This window comes from Ornithodoros turicata, chromosome 5, assembly GCF_037126465.1.
Source record: "Ornithodoros turicata isolate Travis chromosome 5, ASM3712646v1, whole genome shotgun sequence".
NCBI classification, from domain to species: domain Eukaryota; kingdom Metazoa; phylum Arthropoda; class Arachnida; order Ixodida; family Argasidae; genus Ornithodoros; species Ornithodoros turicata.
Genome location: NC_088205.1, coordinates 23136951 through 23155076, shown reverse-complemented (window position 1 = coordinate 23155076; position 18126 = coordinate 23136951). Strand labels below are relative to the sequence as shown.

Sequence of the window (18126 nt, the reverse complement as noted above, 5' to 3'; positions counted from 1 at the left end):
GCCGGTACGGTTTCCTTGGAAGTCGGCCTAGGACGCGCGCTGTTGCGTTGGTCGTGACGAGCGGCCCGCTCTCAGCGAGGCCAACTACGTACGGCAAGCAGAATATGACACACACGACCAGCAGCTTTTTTACCTAATGCGCTTTTACCTTTTTTACCTTATACTATATTATTTCGTGAACATTTTGAGATTTGGGGATTTCAACTTGTGGACCAACCTCGTAATTTAGAACCTGACCTAATTTATTCTCTCACGACAACAACTCTGTCCGTTACTTGTGAACATGTCAAATCATAAAACATCGTAATTTGACGGACTCTCACGAAAACAAAAATCATCATCTCTGTTTTTCATCATCTCATCATCTGTTTGTGTAAGAGTACTGGGGTAGCCAGTTCGCCGTCGTCGAAACTCACATCCCCATTTTTTTTTCTTTATCACATCACGTCACATCATGAAAACAAACAAACAAAAGCATTCCGAGGATACGCCGCGAAATATGTGTTACGGAGTGGCTGATTCCAAAACTACGTCGATGCCATATTAGTTCACGAACGACATATCCTGAAGCCTCTTATCCATCGAGCATTTACATCCAAAAGATCACCAAGTCCACCGTGCGGTTACATCCAACGTGTCGGTACATCCATACCGTGCCGTTATAGCCAACGAGCCGTTGCATCCAATGCGCCGTTACGTCCACCGATGGATGTAACGGCGTGTTGGATGTAACGTCTCGTTGGACGTAGCGACCCCAGACCCACATTCCCCAGGGCGTCAGTCGTGACGTTGCCCACCTCTGTGAGGCCGACAACGGCGAACCCTTTCACCAGCACCGCAGGGTCGCACAGCAGAAGCCGCAGGCAGTAGTTTGCGGTGTGCTGCGCCTTCTGGAAAAAGGCAAGCAGTTCCGTGAGACTCGGTTGCTGGTTCGGGAGTTGGTCATGGAGTCCATTGTGCCAACCCTCAACCACATTCGTGGTTCGTGCTCCGGCGTAGCCAAAGTGGCCCCATACGTCACGGACGGGAACGGATATCAGCCAAAATTGCGGAAGTAGGATATGAAGTGCTGCAGCTGAGCGCTCTGAAGAGGTGATACTTGCTGAGGTGGATTGGAAATGAAATCCTCGCTGAACGGGAGACGGAAATGTTCGGGAAGGAAGGGCAGGTGCCTTACCACGCGGAACCACTCTCGTACTTCTTCATTGTCCTGCAGACGGTTCTCAAACAAAGCTCGTCCCGCTTTTCATTTATCGCCTCCGCATAATGAAAGGCGCAGCCACTTCTTTTTATCGGCTGATCCACACGGTCAGCGCTGAACACTGTCATTGCTGCATTCATAGCAGCAACTTCGAAGTGAAACATCCAGTGAGCTGAGCTATGTAATGTTCCCAAGTGGCTGAAACGGTGTAGGAGTGCGTCACGAATTACACCAAAGATCTATTCATGGGCGGCTGTGTCACGTCGCCTGGTCAGCGCAAACACCACAGGGTGACACTCTCCTCGTATCGACACATGAAGGGTGTACAACTGCGGGGTTCATGATTTCTGGTGAGTGTTACTTAAAGTTTCCGTCGCCAAACACTTACTCGGCCGACAAAAGGGCTTCCAAGTCGCTATCTCCGCACAAGACAATCTTTTCGCTGCCCGGGGTGGAGTCTCTGGATCGGAGGAATTCTTCTTGTCGAATCGCCCGGGCAACAACAGTAACCCGTTTCTGAGTCATCCCGTGGTTTTTTTCGAATTCAGGTGAGGTGACCCGGTGTTTGCACCTTCCCATCCCTATCTGGTATTCACACCACGTGATTCACACACGTGACGCTATCTCATAGGTGAAGGAGGCCATTGGCAATAAAGCGCAGAATAGCGACATTCGCATGGGGACCCACTCACCTATAGGCTCTCCTCCTAAGCTTGAAAACAACTAAGGAATTAACGACCTCAACACTTGCAGGCCACTGACGTAGGTGCGACAATAAAGCACAGAACAACGATGTTGGAATGAGCCGCGTTTGACATGGTCGATGGAAGGAGCTGCGTAACAAGCACAGAACACCGACGAGAACATTGACCGAGTGTTCTGTGTCCGTGGATGTAATGGCTCGTTGGACGTCTGACCCGATGGATGTGATGACTCGTTGGGAGGTGGTGGGTTCGAATCCTACCACCGGCTGCGCTGTTTGAGGTTCCCTGGGTTTTCCGAAGATTTCCAGACGATTATCGGCAGAGTTCCCCCTGAAGTCGGCCCAGGACGCAAAGTAACCCCCCGTCCCCCACTGCTTCCTGCTGTCCTCTCTCCACTTGTCTGTCTGTCCGCATTTGTACGCCGCTCATAGCCACAGTTGCTTCGCGGCGCTAACGCGGAATAAAACAAAATCCGCTCTTTCTCTCCTGGGAATCTGAAACTATCGCGCAAAACCCCCACTTTTTTTTTTCACTCATACGCATTTTATTTTTCTTTATATCGAAGGTATGTACAGCCACAAATCCGTTATACCGGATCACATACGGTACACATAATCCGAATTACATTTTAAAATTTTAAAACCTTATCAAATCCATTTACCGCGCTGCCTTTACATCGATGCTTCGTGTTAATTGTTCCGTCACTAAACGCATCGCGTGTATCAAAAGCATCCAGTACGTATATCAAAGCCACCACCCGACGCAGTCGTCATGCGACGAACACGCAATTCGCTAATGTCCCTGCAGCTTCGGGGTATACAACATCAAAGAATGAACGGAAAAAGGCGTTCCACATTTCTGCGCCCGTACATGCAGGCACATAATACAGACATCCACTCCGCATAAAAGCGGAAAGGCCAAAAAATACTCTTTCAACATCCAGCTCACATTGCGTGTGTTGTGCAACCAAACCATGCATCCATATGGTCCTCTTTTCGAATCGTTTGAAGATCGTTAGAGAGCGACAAAAGGGAATTTTAAAGCGTGTAGTAATTGCAAAGCGACCAGGGAGAACGCAAGCGGGTCAATGTCGACGCTTTTTTTTTTCTTTTTCCCAGTCGTTACTCTCTTCTCTCAAGCTGGTAGGGTGGTCATGATAGCCTCGAAAGAGGAAATGGGCCTCGCGGAAAGTTGTTCGCTTCACTTTGTGTCGGATGGTGGAGCGGAAAGCACAGATGAGGTAAATGAGGGACGAATGGAAATTTCGTAGGTAGTGCGTGTCCTTAAGAAAATGTTGGTTGTCGACGTGATGTCGGCAATGTTGAAGGGCATGTCGAAGCCAATGTCGAAGAGGACTGTCGGTACACACACACACACACACACACACACACACACACACACACACACACACACACACACACACACACACACACACACACACACACACACACACACACACACACACACACACACACACACACACACACACACACACACACACACACACACACACACACACACACACACACACACACACACACACACACACACACACACACACACACACACACACACACACACACACACACACACACACACACACACACACACACACACACACACACACACACACACACACACACACACACACACACACACACACACACACACACACACACACACACACACACACACCACACACACACACACACACACACACACACACACACACACACACACACACACACACACACACACACACACACACACACACACACACACACACACACACACACACACACACACACACACACACACACACACACACACACACACACACACACACACACACACACACACACACACACACACACACACACACACACACACACACACACACACACACACACACACACACACACACACACACACACACACACACACACACACACACACACACACACACACACACACACACACACACACACACACACACACACACACACACACACACACACACAAAGAGACGATGATGAGATGGGCCTCCCTCACAGTGACCCCCGACAAATATCCGCGAGGCGGGCGCGAATCAGTTTTACACACAACAATAGCTGGACACTATATTCAACGTGATGTGGTGTTTCTGCAACGAAAACGCATTCGTATAGCAAACAATCATTACACAGAACCGTGAATTAAAGCCGGCTACAAGCCCGGAACAAGATGGCATAGGTAGGCACTTTCCAACAAATGAATTCAACATCACATCATGGTGAGCCTTACTCACATCACATCCACATCGTAAGCCATCAGCATCGTAATCCATCATTCCAAATCAACTTCAAAAGCCATCATTCGACATCAACTTCAAACCCAATCATTCAACTTCAACTACAAAAAACACAATTCGACTTCCACTTCAAACCCCATCATAGCCCATCATTCAACATCACGTGATGCGATGATGAATGATGTGCGTGAAGGTCGTCACGACTGAAGTTGCTGACTTACGCAGGATGGGATGCGTCCTTCGCGCTCACCTTAAAAGAAATAGCAGTTGCCTAAGAGTTCCCTACGTAACTGTTTTGGGCTTGAGCTCTGGCATTTCAGAGGATGCTAGCACCGCGAAGCAACTGTGGCGATGGCCGGCGTAGAGACGTGGACAGATGACAGCAGGAAAGAGTGCGATATAAGAGGCTTAGCATATGTCGTTGGGACGACTTCAGGGGGAACTGCGCAGACATCCGTTTCGAAAGTCCGCCACAAAACCAAGGGGAAACCTCAGACAGTACAACCGGGGAAATGATTCGAACCGAGCACCTCCCAGTCTTCAGCATGTCCCAGTCAGTCCCAGTCTCCAGCAAGGCTTTGGAGCCACCAGTAACGAGTGAATGCTATCCTACTCGGCCACGCTGCTGGTAAGTTACTCCTGGAGACACCAGGGACGCACACATCTTATAGGCATCGTTTCAGGTTCGGCTCGAATCTGAACTTGTGTCCGTACAGCGACATACGTCCACTTATCATGCTTAGCATGGGCTCCGTGAGGTTTCACAAGGGGGTTTGGCAGTGGCACGGCACTTTACGTCCACGTGCTCATTATGCTATACGAAAGCACAATGGACCTCCCGTACGTGTGAGATACACGTACGGTCATTTGCGTCACGAGTGAAGAAAAGCTAAGGCGTGCGAAGTGTCGGCGTAGCCTTTAATAACTGTTCTAAACGGCAACACAATTAAAGCGCCGGTGTACGTGCCAGAAGAGATGCCTGGTGCCCAGCGAAGGTGCGTCGATAAACTTCAGGAAAAACCGGTTGTTTCTCATGGGCGGTGTTTAAAGGTTTCCGTACCTGTACGCGCTTTGGATGCGACTGTGTACACACGGCTGGTATTTCCGGGAAGGAACATAACGATGACCGCTATCCCTCTGTGCGCGCACTACACGAACCTCATGGGGCGAGGGTATAATGCCACTGAAAGAGACAACGTCGAGAGAACCTTGAATCCAAGAGAAAAACGCTATCATGGATGAAATATTTGATTGCACAACGATGAGATTTGGACAATATGAAGGCCAATCCAATGTATTCTGGGCTCTTCGAGATAATTCAAGTGACATTATAATTACAGCCATAATCTGTAACTAGTGTACCGGACTTTCCTATTTATCCGAAAAAAAAATAAAAGCACGATGTACGAAGTACGGATTTATCCGCAAACCTCCGCATTTGGAGCTTCCCGTGACACAAAGAGCTCAGCAGGATCGTATCCTGGTGACTGGGTTCGTTTCCTTTCCCGTCGGGTTAAGTGGGGCCAGCCCCAAGTAAGTAAGCACTATCTAAATAGAGAGAGAGAGACAAAACAGTCATGGAGCAGGGTGGCTACCACTACAGGCGCCTGCAGTTCCATGTCATTTGGGTTGGATTTTGTCTCAGAGACGCAGCGAAGGTGTTAAAAGGGCAGCGTATGCCGCTTAGGAAGGCGCAGAGTGCCTTCTGAGCCAGCCCCGAAACTCTTGAGTTGAGTCGAGTTGACAAGAAAAAAAAGAAAAATGGAGAAATAGGAATTCATTACGGGGGCCGGCTACTCCAGATCACTCAGGAAAACACAAATGGCTATCTACAATAAACTCTTGACTCTAATCCACTATATGCAGCAGTCTTTCACTTGACAATACGCGAAGTTTTCTTTTTTAAAAAATTCTGTGTTAGCACCGCGTGACAACTGTGGCTATGAGCAGCGTACAGATGTGGACAGATGAAGAGAGGACAGCAGGAAGGAGTCGGAGACAGGGGGGTTAGTATGCGTCCTGGGCTGACTTCAGGGGAACTGGGCCGACATTCGACTGGAACGCCTTCGGAAAAGCCAGGGAAAACCTCAGACAGCACAGACGGTGGTAGGATTCGAACCCACCACCTCCCAGTCTTCAGCACGACCTTGGCACAAAGCGCGAAGTACCCTTGTAATGTAGGTGAACTCCAACCCTGACTAGAGGCACTTCGCCGTCGAAGTCACTGAATAGGGTACCTCACTTAGGCCCGGTTTCACCAATGCTGGTTAACTGTGAACCGAGATCAAGCATTGCTAAAACATCAAGTTAACACTCAAATCTTTTTTGCAAACGTTAGTTGGAGACCTCATAAATATTTCAGTAGCAATAACTCCCCTTAATGAAGCACAATTAAGCGTTAAATTCAAGTTAGGGGACTCTTGATCTCGGATCAAATGTTAATCGGCGTTGGTGAAACCGGGCCTTAGTGACACTGCACGACGTGGCTTGGTGTGGTGTAGGGAAAAATACAATGGAGAATGTGGCACTCATGAAGAGAGCCTGTTACTCCAGTTCATTGAAATATCCAGTGAAGTAAAGAAAACACATCACGCGACATGAGGGCATTTTTCTCCGAATTTAAGATATTAACTCGGGTGTGAAAAAGAAACGACGAAAAACTCGGAATTTTCCGAAAATAATAAACGCCGAATATGCAAAACAATGAACTCTGAAAACACGAAACCCTACCTATACATAATACATGCTAACGCATGTGTGAACAGTACACAATCTAAGCTTCCCAAGAACCGTCTTTGTTATTTCTAATTCTTCCCAAGAACGACAGGTGTACTGAAAGTTGCAGAGGACGGCGGGTGGACGACAGTGTAGTGTTTCGCATTTCGCAGATCTACTCACAAAAAAAAAGAAAAAAAAAAAAAAAGAAAACAAAGGTACAATAACCATAATCTACCCGTGCACTACTACCCTATGCGCTTGCACTTATAGTGCATTGTGCTGCTTGCGTTAGCACGCTATAGCTTCTGTCACCAAGAAGACGAATATCCTCAATTTCTTATCAACTCAACTCAACTCAACGAATATCCTTGTTTACGGCCGCGAGCTGTCCCTGCGGACAGTGCTACGTGCGAAGGAATTGCTCCCCGAAGTATACAGCCACTCAGCGCAGGTACGCTGTCGACTTTGCTAGGCATGTGTGCTCTTTAACGTCAGGAGTGATGTTCGCAAACTCCTACTTTGAAAGACGTTTCTGTATCAAAGGCGTAAATGCATCCGATGGAAGGAAACCGGCGTGGTAATGCGTTCTTGCGTGTGGTGCGCATTATCGTCTCTGATGTCGCATCGTCGCGTGCACGATATGTTTGTGTTGACGAATGAGCCGTTCAAAGTGAACGACGACGGAAGGAATTGCCATACGACATCAGCATAAGTGAGGTACTGTGGGAGATTTCAGGGATCTTTATGTCATCGCTGGCCGCATGCTGAACATGTTTTACATTGATGCCGAAGTGCACGTGGTGAAACATGAGTGGGAAATCCCGCGATCAAGTTCAGTACGCCACTTAAGAGAAAAAGAAAAAAGACAAGAGGTAATAAAGAAAGGTATAAAGGGATCGGAAGAAAGAAGGGCATGCGAGGACAGGCAAAGCGAATGCAACACAGCAAGAGTATAGCGAGCCCTGCTCCTTGGCTGACCACTCCTAACCCATATTCAGCAACCAGGCAAGGGAAAGGGCATGTAATGGCAAAGAAGCCGCGCGCCGATCAGTACCACACAGCACAAACACGCATGTGCACAGATTAAAATATGGTACGTGGTCCGCAGGCAAGACCAACATATGCCACATATTGCATTCTTAAAATATAGTGAGGTAGTTGTCGTGACGTTAAACAGCGTCCTCTTTAACATCTATATTAATGACGTCGTTAATCTCTGCACTAAGTTTGTGCTTTACGCTGACGACACCAAGATGTTTCTCTCTGGAACGGATATTAACGAATTAATCGCAAGAGCGAATTCGTTGCTGCACAATTTGTTGACATGGTCTGAAGCGAACATGCTGAAACTAAACCCCACCAAAACAAAAGCAATTGTTTTCCGACCAAGAAATAAGAATATTAATGTACAGAATTGCCTCTACTTAAATGGGGGAACGGTTGACATAGTTGATACTGTCAAGGTTCTGGGTGTGCACTTTTCAGCCACATTGTCTTGGGATGCCCACATACAGTACGTTCGTTCCAGGATTTGCTCCATTTTGGGAATACTGCATCGATGCAAATATTTTCTCTCACGTCAGGCACTAAAATCAATATACTACGCGCACATCAACTCGCATCTTAGCTACTGGCTGTTAGTTTGGGAAACAACTTCCAGGCATTCACTTTCCAAACTACTGGTTCTCCAAAAGAAATTCTTACGCATTCTAGAAGATGTAAGCTAAAACTATACGACAGCGGGGCTATTCGAGAAGTATCGCATACCCAGAATTCACAACCTTTATTGCTATAGGCTCATCCTGGCGTACCGAAGGGCAGTTAAGGAAAACTTAAGTGACCTCATGGACGTAGCGAGCTTAGAAATTACTAATCCTGTTTACAATTACCGCCACCCTTTAACATATAAAGTTCCACAGTGCCGGACGTCGTATGGGTTCCACAGGTTGCAATATAATTTAGTTAGATTACTCAATGATAATACATGCGATCTGCTGTCTTTACATAGAAATGATTTGCTAACATACTTTTGTAATTTAGAATAATCACTACTGTATATAAACGTTACATTGCTGTAGCATGAGTAAGGTTCGAAGCTGATCCTTATTATTGATGATTGAGTGACATTTCTGTACTTGTTTACCATTGTGCATAGTGTTGCATATATTGTGATTATTTAATGTGCTGCTGTATGGGGTAGAGGCCTTGTAGAGTCTCCTGTGACTTTTTAGCCTCTGCTCCTAATCACTTGTGTGATGAAATAAATAAATAAAAAAAAACAGATTGCAACATTACAGCTCGGTTACGAGACCTGTCTTGACCAAGAAGTTCAATCCGAATACGGTTACCGAATACAGGGTGCCCCACCGAAAAAGGGCCAGGTGCTAAAGAAAAAAAGGAGTGCTCCACACAAATGGAACCAACTGCACGTGCTTGGCAGTTGTGTGGTCTATCCAAAAATATTTTTTCATCGCCCATTGTCAATTAATTAGCGCTAATTAATTTTATAACTTTTTAATTATAAAAACTACGAAGTTGTTCCAATGACAACATCTGATCTCTTCGGTCACCTGATACCAAAGCCGTTTTCAGAACAAAAATCCGTTCGATAGATCGTTCGCAAAAAATTCGTGAAAGATCACCATTTTCTTCTTTATTGTGTTCATTGCGCATCTCTAGAGACGCGAATTTCCTTCACCCCCGATACGAGAGGATGAAAGAGCATACTATCGGCTCTTGCGTCTCTAAAAGTAAACAGAAAATGCAACCCGAGATAAGGGCAGTTGCGATAGAGTCACCCGATTCATTTGTTTGTTTTGTTTCCGCAAGTTAAAGCTCATCTTCGACGCACGAGGCGGCACTGTCCTCTTTCACTCTTTCACACTGGGGGTGAAGGAAAGACGCGTCTTCGAAGATGCGCAATGAACGAAATAAAGAAAAAAAAGTGTGTTCCTTCACGAATTTTTTGCGGACGATCTATTGAACGGATTTTTGTTCTGAAAACGGCCTCGGTATCAGGTGACCGAAGAGATCAGATGTACTCATTGGAACAACTTCGTAGCTTTTATAATTAAAAAGTTAATTATTGAAAGTTAATTAAGACATTGCCTTATAGGAGTCTGCTAATGCCCTCCTAGGGAGTGCCCTTCAGCATATGCTATGTTGCAATTGATTTCATATCGGAAAAAATGATATACTTTTAAAAAATATGTTCACATTTCGCTGGGACACCCTGTATACGTTCACCGAATACGACACCTTGTAGCTTGAGCGCGGGCTAGAACCAAGACCCGACGATTTTACCGGTAACGGTGCAAGACCACATACGTGTTGTAATCGCACTCGCAGCAGAAGCGACAGAGCTCCGACAGTATACGTCTTGCGTTTTCAGGGCTTATAGCTCTAGCGCGCACACTGGAAGCAGCCCATTGGATTGGACCTTTTTCACATGCGCGTCGTATCCAAGCGGCTCTCCAGCAAACCACGCCGGCGCGCGCCAGAACAAATCCATGTGGGTAGCACTAAAATCGGTTGGGACGGACGAGCTCGCCCCGTTCATGCGGTCTCCCCACTGGTCCCCCACTTCTATCGTCACCATACAGCGCCATCCAGTGAAGACTGAAATAATCCTCTCCGGCGACTCAATGTCATGCGCATAGGCCGTTGTGAAAAAGGTCCATTGCCCAGAGATGTGAAGTTTGGCAAACACGTCGGGTACAAACACTGACATCTTATATGGCTGGAGCCAGCTCACATGGCTCAGTGGTTAGCATGCTGACCTGGAAGATACCCGGGTTTTGAATCCCGGCGCCAGCTGTGCTGTCTGGTGTTATTCCTGGGTTTTCCTCAGACGCTGTCAGATATAGGTCGGAACAGTTCCCTTAGAAGTCGGCCCAGGACTCATACTCCCCAGAGCGTTTGTCGTAACGTTTCCCACCTCTGTGAGGCCGACAACGAGGAGCTCTTTCATTAGCACGACCACCACCGCCATGTTCGCTCCCGCGTTGTCTCAACATCGGTGACAGAAGAAGAGGAAGAAGAAATAGAAGAAGAAGAAGTAGATCAAGTCACCAAAGCGAGATGCCCGAATACCGACCACGTGTTCGACAGGTTGTCGACTTATTTGGCCAGGCAGGCACTTGGCCTCTTTTCTGCACGCCTTCACGCTCAGAAATAAACTGTGGTAGAGTTCTATGTAAACACAGTTCACACTCTATCTCACCACGAGCCTCAGCTCAATCATTACATCAACTATTATAACATGGGACGAGATCATCCGATAGTCAATTTTAGCCACTGCGCATGTTTTCAATATGATCATCTGTCCCATTTGATTTGTAACCTGCAGTGAAACACATCGGAAACAGGTTCAAGCGGATTTGAAGGGAGACCAGAGCACATAGGAAAGTATGTTCATTCACATGACGTCACTGGCAGGGAACGCCATATTCGCTGCGCGTTTGCCAACGCCACCTATAGCTTTAGAATGTCTCGTTAATGCCTCCTCTCATGCCTTCGTCTGCTGTAGCCAATCGTCACAGACGATTTCAAATACAGTGCTTTCTGAACACTTCAACTTTCTTTCTCTGACCTCTCTTAAAAAGCTTTCTGACCTCTCTGAACACTTAAAATGCTTTCTATGACTACCAGTGACTTCCCATGCGGCTAATGACGGCCCGTGTCCATATAGCTACGGCCGCCGAAAAGCACGGTAGTGAGTGACGGACTCATAATACTTACGTCACATCGTTTAAGCCATCAGGCCTTGCTTATATAGGGATTGCCGCATTGGCGGTGAACCTCACCGTCCTGGCCCCACGGGCGGATCCAGACCCTCGTTTTTTTTTTGTTTTTTTTTTTTTTGCGGGGGGGGGGGGGTTCTTTGTCGAAGCGCGTAGTGGAGGAGGGAAAAAAAGGGAGATCCATTGTATAAAGTGACGTTTGGAGGGGGCGATCGTCCAACTTCCCCCCCCCCTCGGATTCGCTAACACAGAATAAAAAACATAGTCGGACGCAGTACCAGCTGATCCACCGATGCCAGTCACCCAGCAAACTGTACATCCTGTTGCGAATAGCCTTGGTCGGGAACACGGCCTAGCGCCCCGAAATTGTTAGTTTTGCGCTCAATGCTGGTCACGAGACCACAGTGTCACCCGAACATGGTATTCAGCTTACATAATCTGCTATCCCCTGTTGGGCCAATCAATCGCTCCCCCCTGCACCAGCTGTGGCTTGGTGACTGATATCCCACACTGCATCCTACACTGCAGGTAACACCTCTACCGTGACGCCCTCCGTCGTCATCTATCTCAACTTGGCTATCGCACTGTCCATGTCGCTTCAATGTCGCACTGTCTCATTCGCTACGCTACTGGGTCCCGTTCCTCAGCCTACCCAGTGTGCAGTCACCACTGCCCACCTCCTTCTTTTCTCCTTTTCCTTCTTTCCGTTTTTCTTTGTGTTTTTTTCTCTCTCTGGAATCAAGCCGACCTCTGTCTTGCTGAACTTTCCCTTTCTTGTTCCTTTAATAAACCTTCGTACGCCCCCCCCCCCTCCCCCGTTAACATCAGCGTGCTGGCCAATCAGGGCCAATGCGGGCCCTCGAGGTGCGGATGTGACGACACTGGATACAGTTGGGCAACCCGTTGTCCGGCTTGTGCTGTATCGAGGCCGGGCAAAACGAAGAAAAAGTACTAACTGGCATATTCCTGGCGCTAGGCAGGCGCCACGAGATCATGCACGATTATCACGTATTGACCAAGAGAACGCAATTGCTCAGAACCTGGCGCAGAAAGCTGCCAGGAATGAACCACGCGAATTCGCCTTTACCTGATTGATTGGCTGATTAGTTGTTTGAGAAACACAAGGGTCATTCCACATGAGGCGATCCAATCGCGTGACTCGACCCCCACGGAGCTTGTTGATTTTTTTTTTTGTACTTGCTGACACCGCAAGGAACCAACGCTCACAAGATATAGTTTCGCCGAATTCGCAGGAATTTTGACGTTAGGGGGTTGACCTAAAAGTGAGGTGGCTTTGAATGCTTCTCCTCGAAAAACGGCTAAATGTATTTTCTGTCTGTAAACGTCAGGGTGGTCGTAGAGGATTGCTCTTTCGTTCTGTATAAAGAACCTCTCATGCTGATGAGTCGTTCGTAAGGTACTATAGACATATAAATCCACGTATTTGCTGTATGTTTGCCTTTTTCTTTTTCTTTTTTTTCTGAGCCACTGCATGCACATATCGACATAATTTGTAGACGCGGAGCTGGTCACTTGATTTTTTTTTGTCCGGGTGAACTTTTGTTTTTTTTAAAGAGTATAGCAAGTCAAATATTGGCTGACCCTTCTGGAAACATAAAAATCAGAAGAACACTTTAAAAAATCTCAAGATATAAAAGAAAACTGAAAAATAATTTGTGAAATATGCAAAATTTGATAGATCAGCGGTATTGCTAGCTAAAAACATCGATGTGGCAAATGCGATACGAGCATTCTGTCAACGCTAAAATATTGCTGAATGTGCCCACTTGAACGCATAGAAAAAAATGGGACTATGCGGTACTATGCGGAAGATTGCGTTACGTTTGTTTCGTGAGAAAAAACGTACTGCGTGACCACATCCGGTTTTAGTTCTACCGTGACGTAAGCGTGAGCAAAAACCGGAAGCGACTGACATCGATATCGCGGCAACGAAACTGCTGGCTATAAAATTCGATTATAAATGATTGACTGCGAATTTAATTGGGATATTTGGCACCGTGGCTCAGCACACCATAAAAGAACACGTGGCAGCGCTCTTTTAGTTTTGGTATTGGGTGCGGAAGGCGAAAAAGTTGTCTTTGTGTCAATTTCAATGTCATACAGAACGGCAAGTACGGAAATGAACGCGGTTCCCCAACGACGGAGAACGATATCTGGGAAACGTTAGCGCAACTAGGAATAGGAATTTAGAAAGACGCGGTGATGTCTTTCAAAGGCAATCGTACAAGGAAACAGGAATCAAGTCTCAACCGGTTCTTGAAAGTTACAACATTCAGAAATGATGGCAGTTCAATACGTTCACCCTCCTGTCTCGCAGATGCCATCAACGGTTACGTAAATTCAATTTCCTGTTGAAAGTGATAACCGCATACAGATCCCCCCCTTTAACGCGTGCAACCGGATCTCGACAGATTTGAAGCAATTTCCTGATGCCAGATTTCAAAACGCCACCGAAAGAAACGTGATACGAGGCCAGCGTAAACAGAAAAAACGCGATTCCTCACAAGAATAATACTCTTGTGTCAACAAACGCTTAGCCTCCTCTTCCTCCTCCAAATGTGGCGGTGTAGAAGATGCCTGTGATCGAGTAGCAAAATAAAAATAAAAATGAAAAATAAAAAGAAGAAGGGGGCGTGGGGGAAGCCACACTTATTTGGCGAGCAAATACGACACGTAACGTTATTCCCGCCAGACAACAGAGAATCATTGTTGACGAAGATGAGTCTGGAGAACCATCAGCAGAACAGCTTGTTTACGAAGCAGATTTTGCAGCGAATGTACCCACTATGAGCCGACTTGAGAGATCAGACGAAAGTTATTGCTAAGCGCAGGGGACGTGAGCTTTAGGATGCAGATGGGTCGCTAAATATATAATATATTATCGTAAGGAGGCTGTTTCCATAAGAAAATATGTACTGGAGTACGTTGGTCCCTAACCTAGTGCAACGTAGGTGCTTCGTAAGAGATGAGGTTCGGTCAACAGATACGCCAAGAAGCGCTAACCAGGGTGGGAGTTTCCTTCTCAGCTTTGTAAGACCATTATGGAAGCCCTTTTTGCTGGCCAATTTTTAACATAAATTCATCAGAAATTCGTCACAAGATTCATCAGAATTTCTGATGGCTCTGATGCCAAAAGTCATTGACTTTTCAACAAAAAATCATTAAATATTTTTGTAAGGGAAAATCTGCAAAAGATTCCACCTGTATATTTTTATTTATTGCATCCAGTTGTGAATAGCCCACTTCACCTTTATTCTAAGCTTATCAATATTGCCCAGGGACCTATAACTAACCCAAGGACAGGTACAACAGCGCGCCTACAGAAGGTGGGTGCGGTTATCTAGTGGTATTTGCAATTCGCGGTATTGGTATCGCACATTATGGTATTGGTGGAGGCACGCACAAATCCCTCGTATGGGGCATGTTTCTTAGATTTTTGCATTTGAGCATGTCCCTTTCCGTGTATTCACACGAGAGGCATTCCCCGCAGAAGCGGGAGACGCGAAGTACGTCGTGGCTTTCTGAGCGCGAGAGCTCAACGTCCAGTGTTCATGTACACCGCTAACCGTGGGGAATATCCTGCAGCACAGTCACAAGATATTTTGTAGCAGACGACAGGATAGACGCTGACGGTGTCGTCTGCTAAATGCGCAGTACGCCACTCCCGATATTCCGCACCGTGCATGTGAATGCTCACATAACACGGGACGGAACTTCGTCTCTGTGATCAGTGTTTTCGCTTTTCCTTTCACTGGAATCTTCCCGGAGGATGTCGTTCGTGTGAATGCACAGTTACAAGCGGAAGATACAACTTCTCGCTATTCGCGCCAACTGTAGAGCTCATAACGTATTCGGTAAGCGGCACAACTTTGGCACCATTATACGAGGGGTGTTCAAGTCAAACCGGGACTTTCTGTGTCCTGAGTGTACAAATGGCTCGCGCGACTTCTTTTTTGTCATTTTCACATGCGACAGGCCTCCGCGTTCACCACGTGGTCGTCCAAAGTTTGTTCAAAACAGAAGACACGTGCTGGACAAGATGGCCGACAACGAGGTGAGCGCGCACATCGAACAGCGAATTGTCATGAAGTTTCTCGTGAATGAAGGCGTAAAGTCATCTGAAATTCACAGAAGACTTCAGGCTCAGTATGGCCACGATACACTTAGCCGCAGCAAAGCTTTTGAGTGGTGCAAATGGTTCCGAGACGGCTTTACATCAGTGCAGGATGATCCCGGCCGGGCCGGCTCAGAGCCCAGTGTCAGAGTTCCTGAGAACATCCAACTCGTGGAGCGCCTGGTCCTCAAGGACCGGCGGATAACATGTCTCGAACTGGCTCGAAAGACGGCCCTTTCTGTGGGAACGTTGAACACTATCATTCATGAACAACTCCAGTTTCGGAAAGTTAGTGCCCGTTGGGTCCCGAGGCATATATCCGTGTTTGGCCGGCAGAGAAGACTGGAAATCCCCCAAGAGCTAAGGTACCGTTTCGACACTGAAGGACAGCCGTTCCTTGATCGGATCACCGCGTGCGATGAAACGTGCGTGCACCATTTCCCTCTTGAGTCTAAACGCGCATCAAAACAGTGGAAGCAATCGGGCTCGCCAGCTCCCAAGAAGTTCCGAAGCACCCCGTCTGCGGGTAAGGTCATAGCCACGGTTTTCTGGGACAAGGCTGGCGTTGTTCATGTTGATTTTCTGCCCAGTGGTACCACCATCAGTAGTGCATATTACTGCCAGGTTCTCAGGGATGTGCATAAGGCACTGAAGCAAAAGCGGCCAGGCCTCATCACCAAAGGAATCCTCCTCCTACAGGACAATGCACGCCCGCATACCGCGCATCTCACGACACGCACCTTACAGGAACTTGGCTGGGAGTTGCTGCCACATCCCCCTTACAGTCGAGACCTCGCCCACAGCGATTTCCATCTCTTCGGGCCACTAAAGGCGTTCCTTGGGGGCCGCCACTTCAGCTGCGACGACGAGGTCAAGAATGCGGTCCGATCATGGCTGCTACGCGCCGGTAAGGATTTCTACGCTGCTGGCATCCAAGCCCTCGTGAAACGCTGGGACAAGTGCATTTGTGCAGCTGGAGATTACGTTGAAAAATAAAACTAATTTCTCGCCTGTAAGTTCATTTTATTTTTGCGAAAAATGTAAAGTCCCGGTTTGACTTGAACACCCCTCGTATATGCGTGGGCAATCTGGAATGACTTACTGTATGGCCCCGTAGGGGTCGCTGCTTGCGCAGCAGTGGCTTCCGGCCCCGTCGCCGAACAACGGCTCTCTGGGCCCCGACACCAGCTTCCTAGAATCAACGCAGCCGCTGAAATGTTAAAACACACACACATGAGTTCGGGTCTCTCTATACATGTAGTTCAACATACTCGCAGTTCAAAAGTACATCGTTCTGTTCAAGGTACTATACGGTTCTATGAACACTGAACGAGAAAACGTTTATGACGTACGCTATAAAGTTTGCAATTTGTCACTACACAAGCTTAACGGGGCACTGAAGTGCAGAAATAACGGAAAAAATATATAACTTTTTGCACTTTAGTACCCCTTTAAAACGGATGTGACCCATTGCCCCACGTTATACCTAATAAACGTGAAAGACAATTCTTTGCATTGATGCGAACCTACATTCCAAGTTTTACAGCAAAACAACAACAACATATTTGAGATGAAGGGGAGTTTACAACAAGAGGGGATAGTGGTAAATGTCTAGGAAAGAGGCACCGCCTATAGCAAGACTCCGGAATCAACACTGTAGTCGTATTCAACTCAAGAAGGAAAAGAAATCTAGTCCGACAACTACATACGCCGTTGGAGATAAGGAGACGCGATAGCGCACCAGAAGGAATACTGCAGCACCACCACGCAGCGTATGTCATGTGGCCAGTCTTAGCAGCTAATACGGAAGCAGAGTGAGCAGGTCCCCCAAGGTCGCCATTTTCCCATGTATTTGTTCCTATCCCGATGCGTGCAATGCCGGAGGCCGCCCTTAGATACCCCATTGTTACCAGACGTTGGCTTGCGTGGATTGTAGCGCGCTAAAGATCCAGTTGAAGCACAATCCAAGCCAGGCCAAGTCACCGAAGGAGAAATGGACGACTGCAGCGCCTGCGGCGCCTGGTACGACAGGTACGCTATGTGATGCACGCAGCCGTGCACTAGATCCTTCCGATCGCTCAACACGTTTAAAAACGGACCAAAAAGTGAAACACGACAGAGAAAGTTGTTATACGCGTTTTATTTGGACATATAAAGATTAGATTCATTCGCAGAAACAACAAAAACATTTTGCCGCTAAACTTAGCGCGCTGCAGTGATCCGGAACGGCAACAGTGGGGTATCTAGTGGCGGCCTTCTTCATTGCACGCTTTTCCGAGGTGAGTTTGGGGGACCTGAGAGTGAGTGAGATGGATTACATTATCTCGCGGAAGAGT

The 18126-nt window shown here is 47.2% G+C and overlaps 1 protein-coding gene across 10 annotated transcripts in view; it reads right to left on the bottom strand.

Moving 5' to 3' along the window:
• The window catches only part of LOC135394227 (nuclear receptor coactivator 2-like), a 501016-nt gene that overhangs the window by 192079 nt on the left and 290811 nt on the right, over positions 1-18126 (bottom strand). For all 10 annotated transcript variants that reach the window (XM_064624847.1, XM_064624849.1, XM_064624853.1 and 7 more), the window contains exon 4: positions 16893-17000. In XM_064624847.1, the coding sequence (XP_064480917.1) occupies positions 16893-17000 (108 nt within the window). The remainder of the gene's footprint in view (positions 1-16892; positions 17001-18126) is intronic.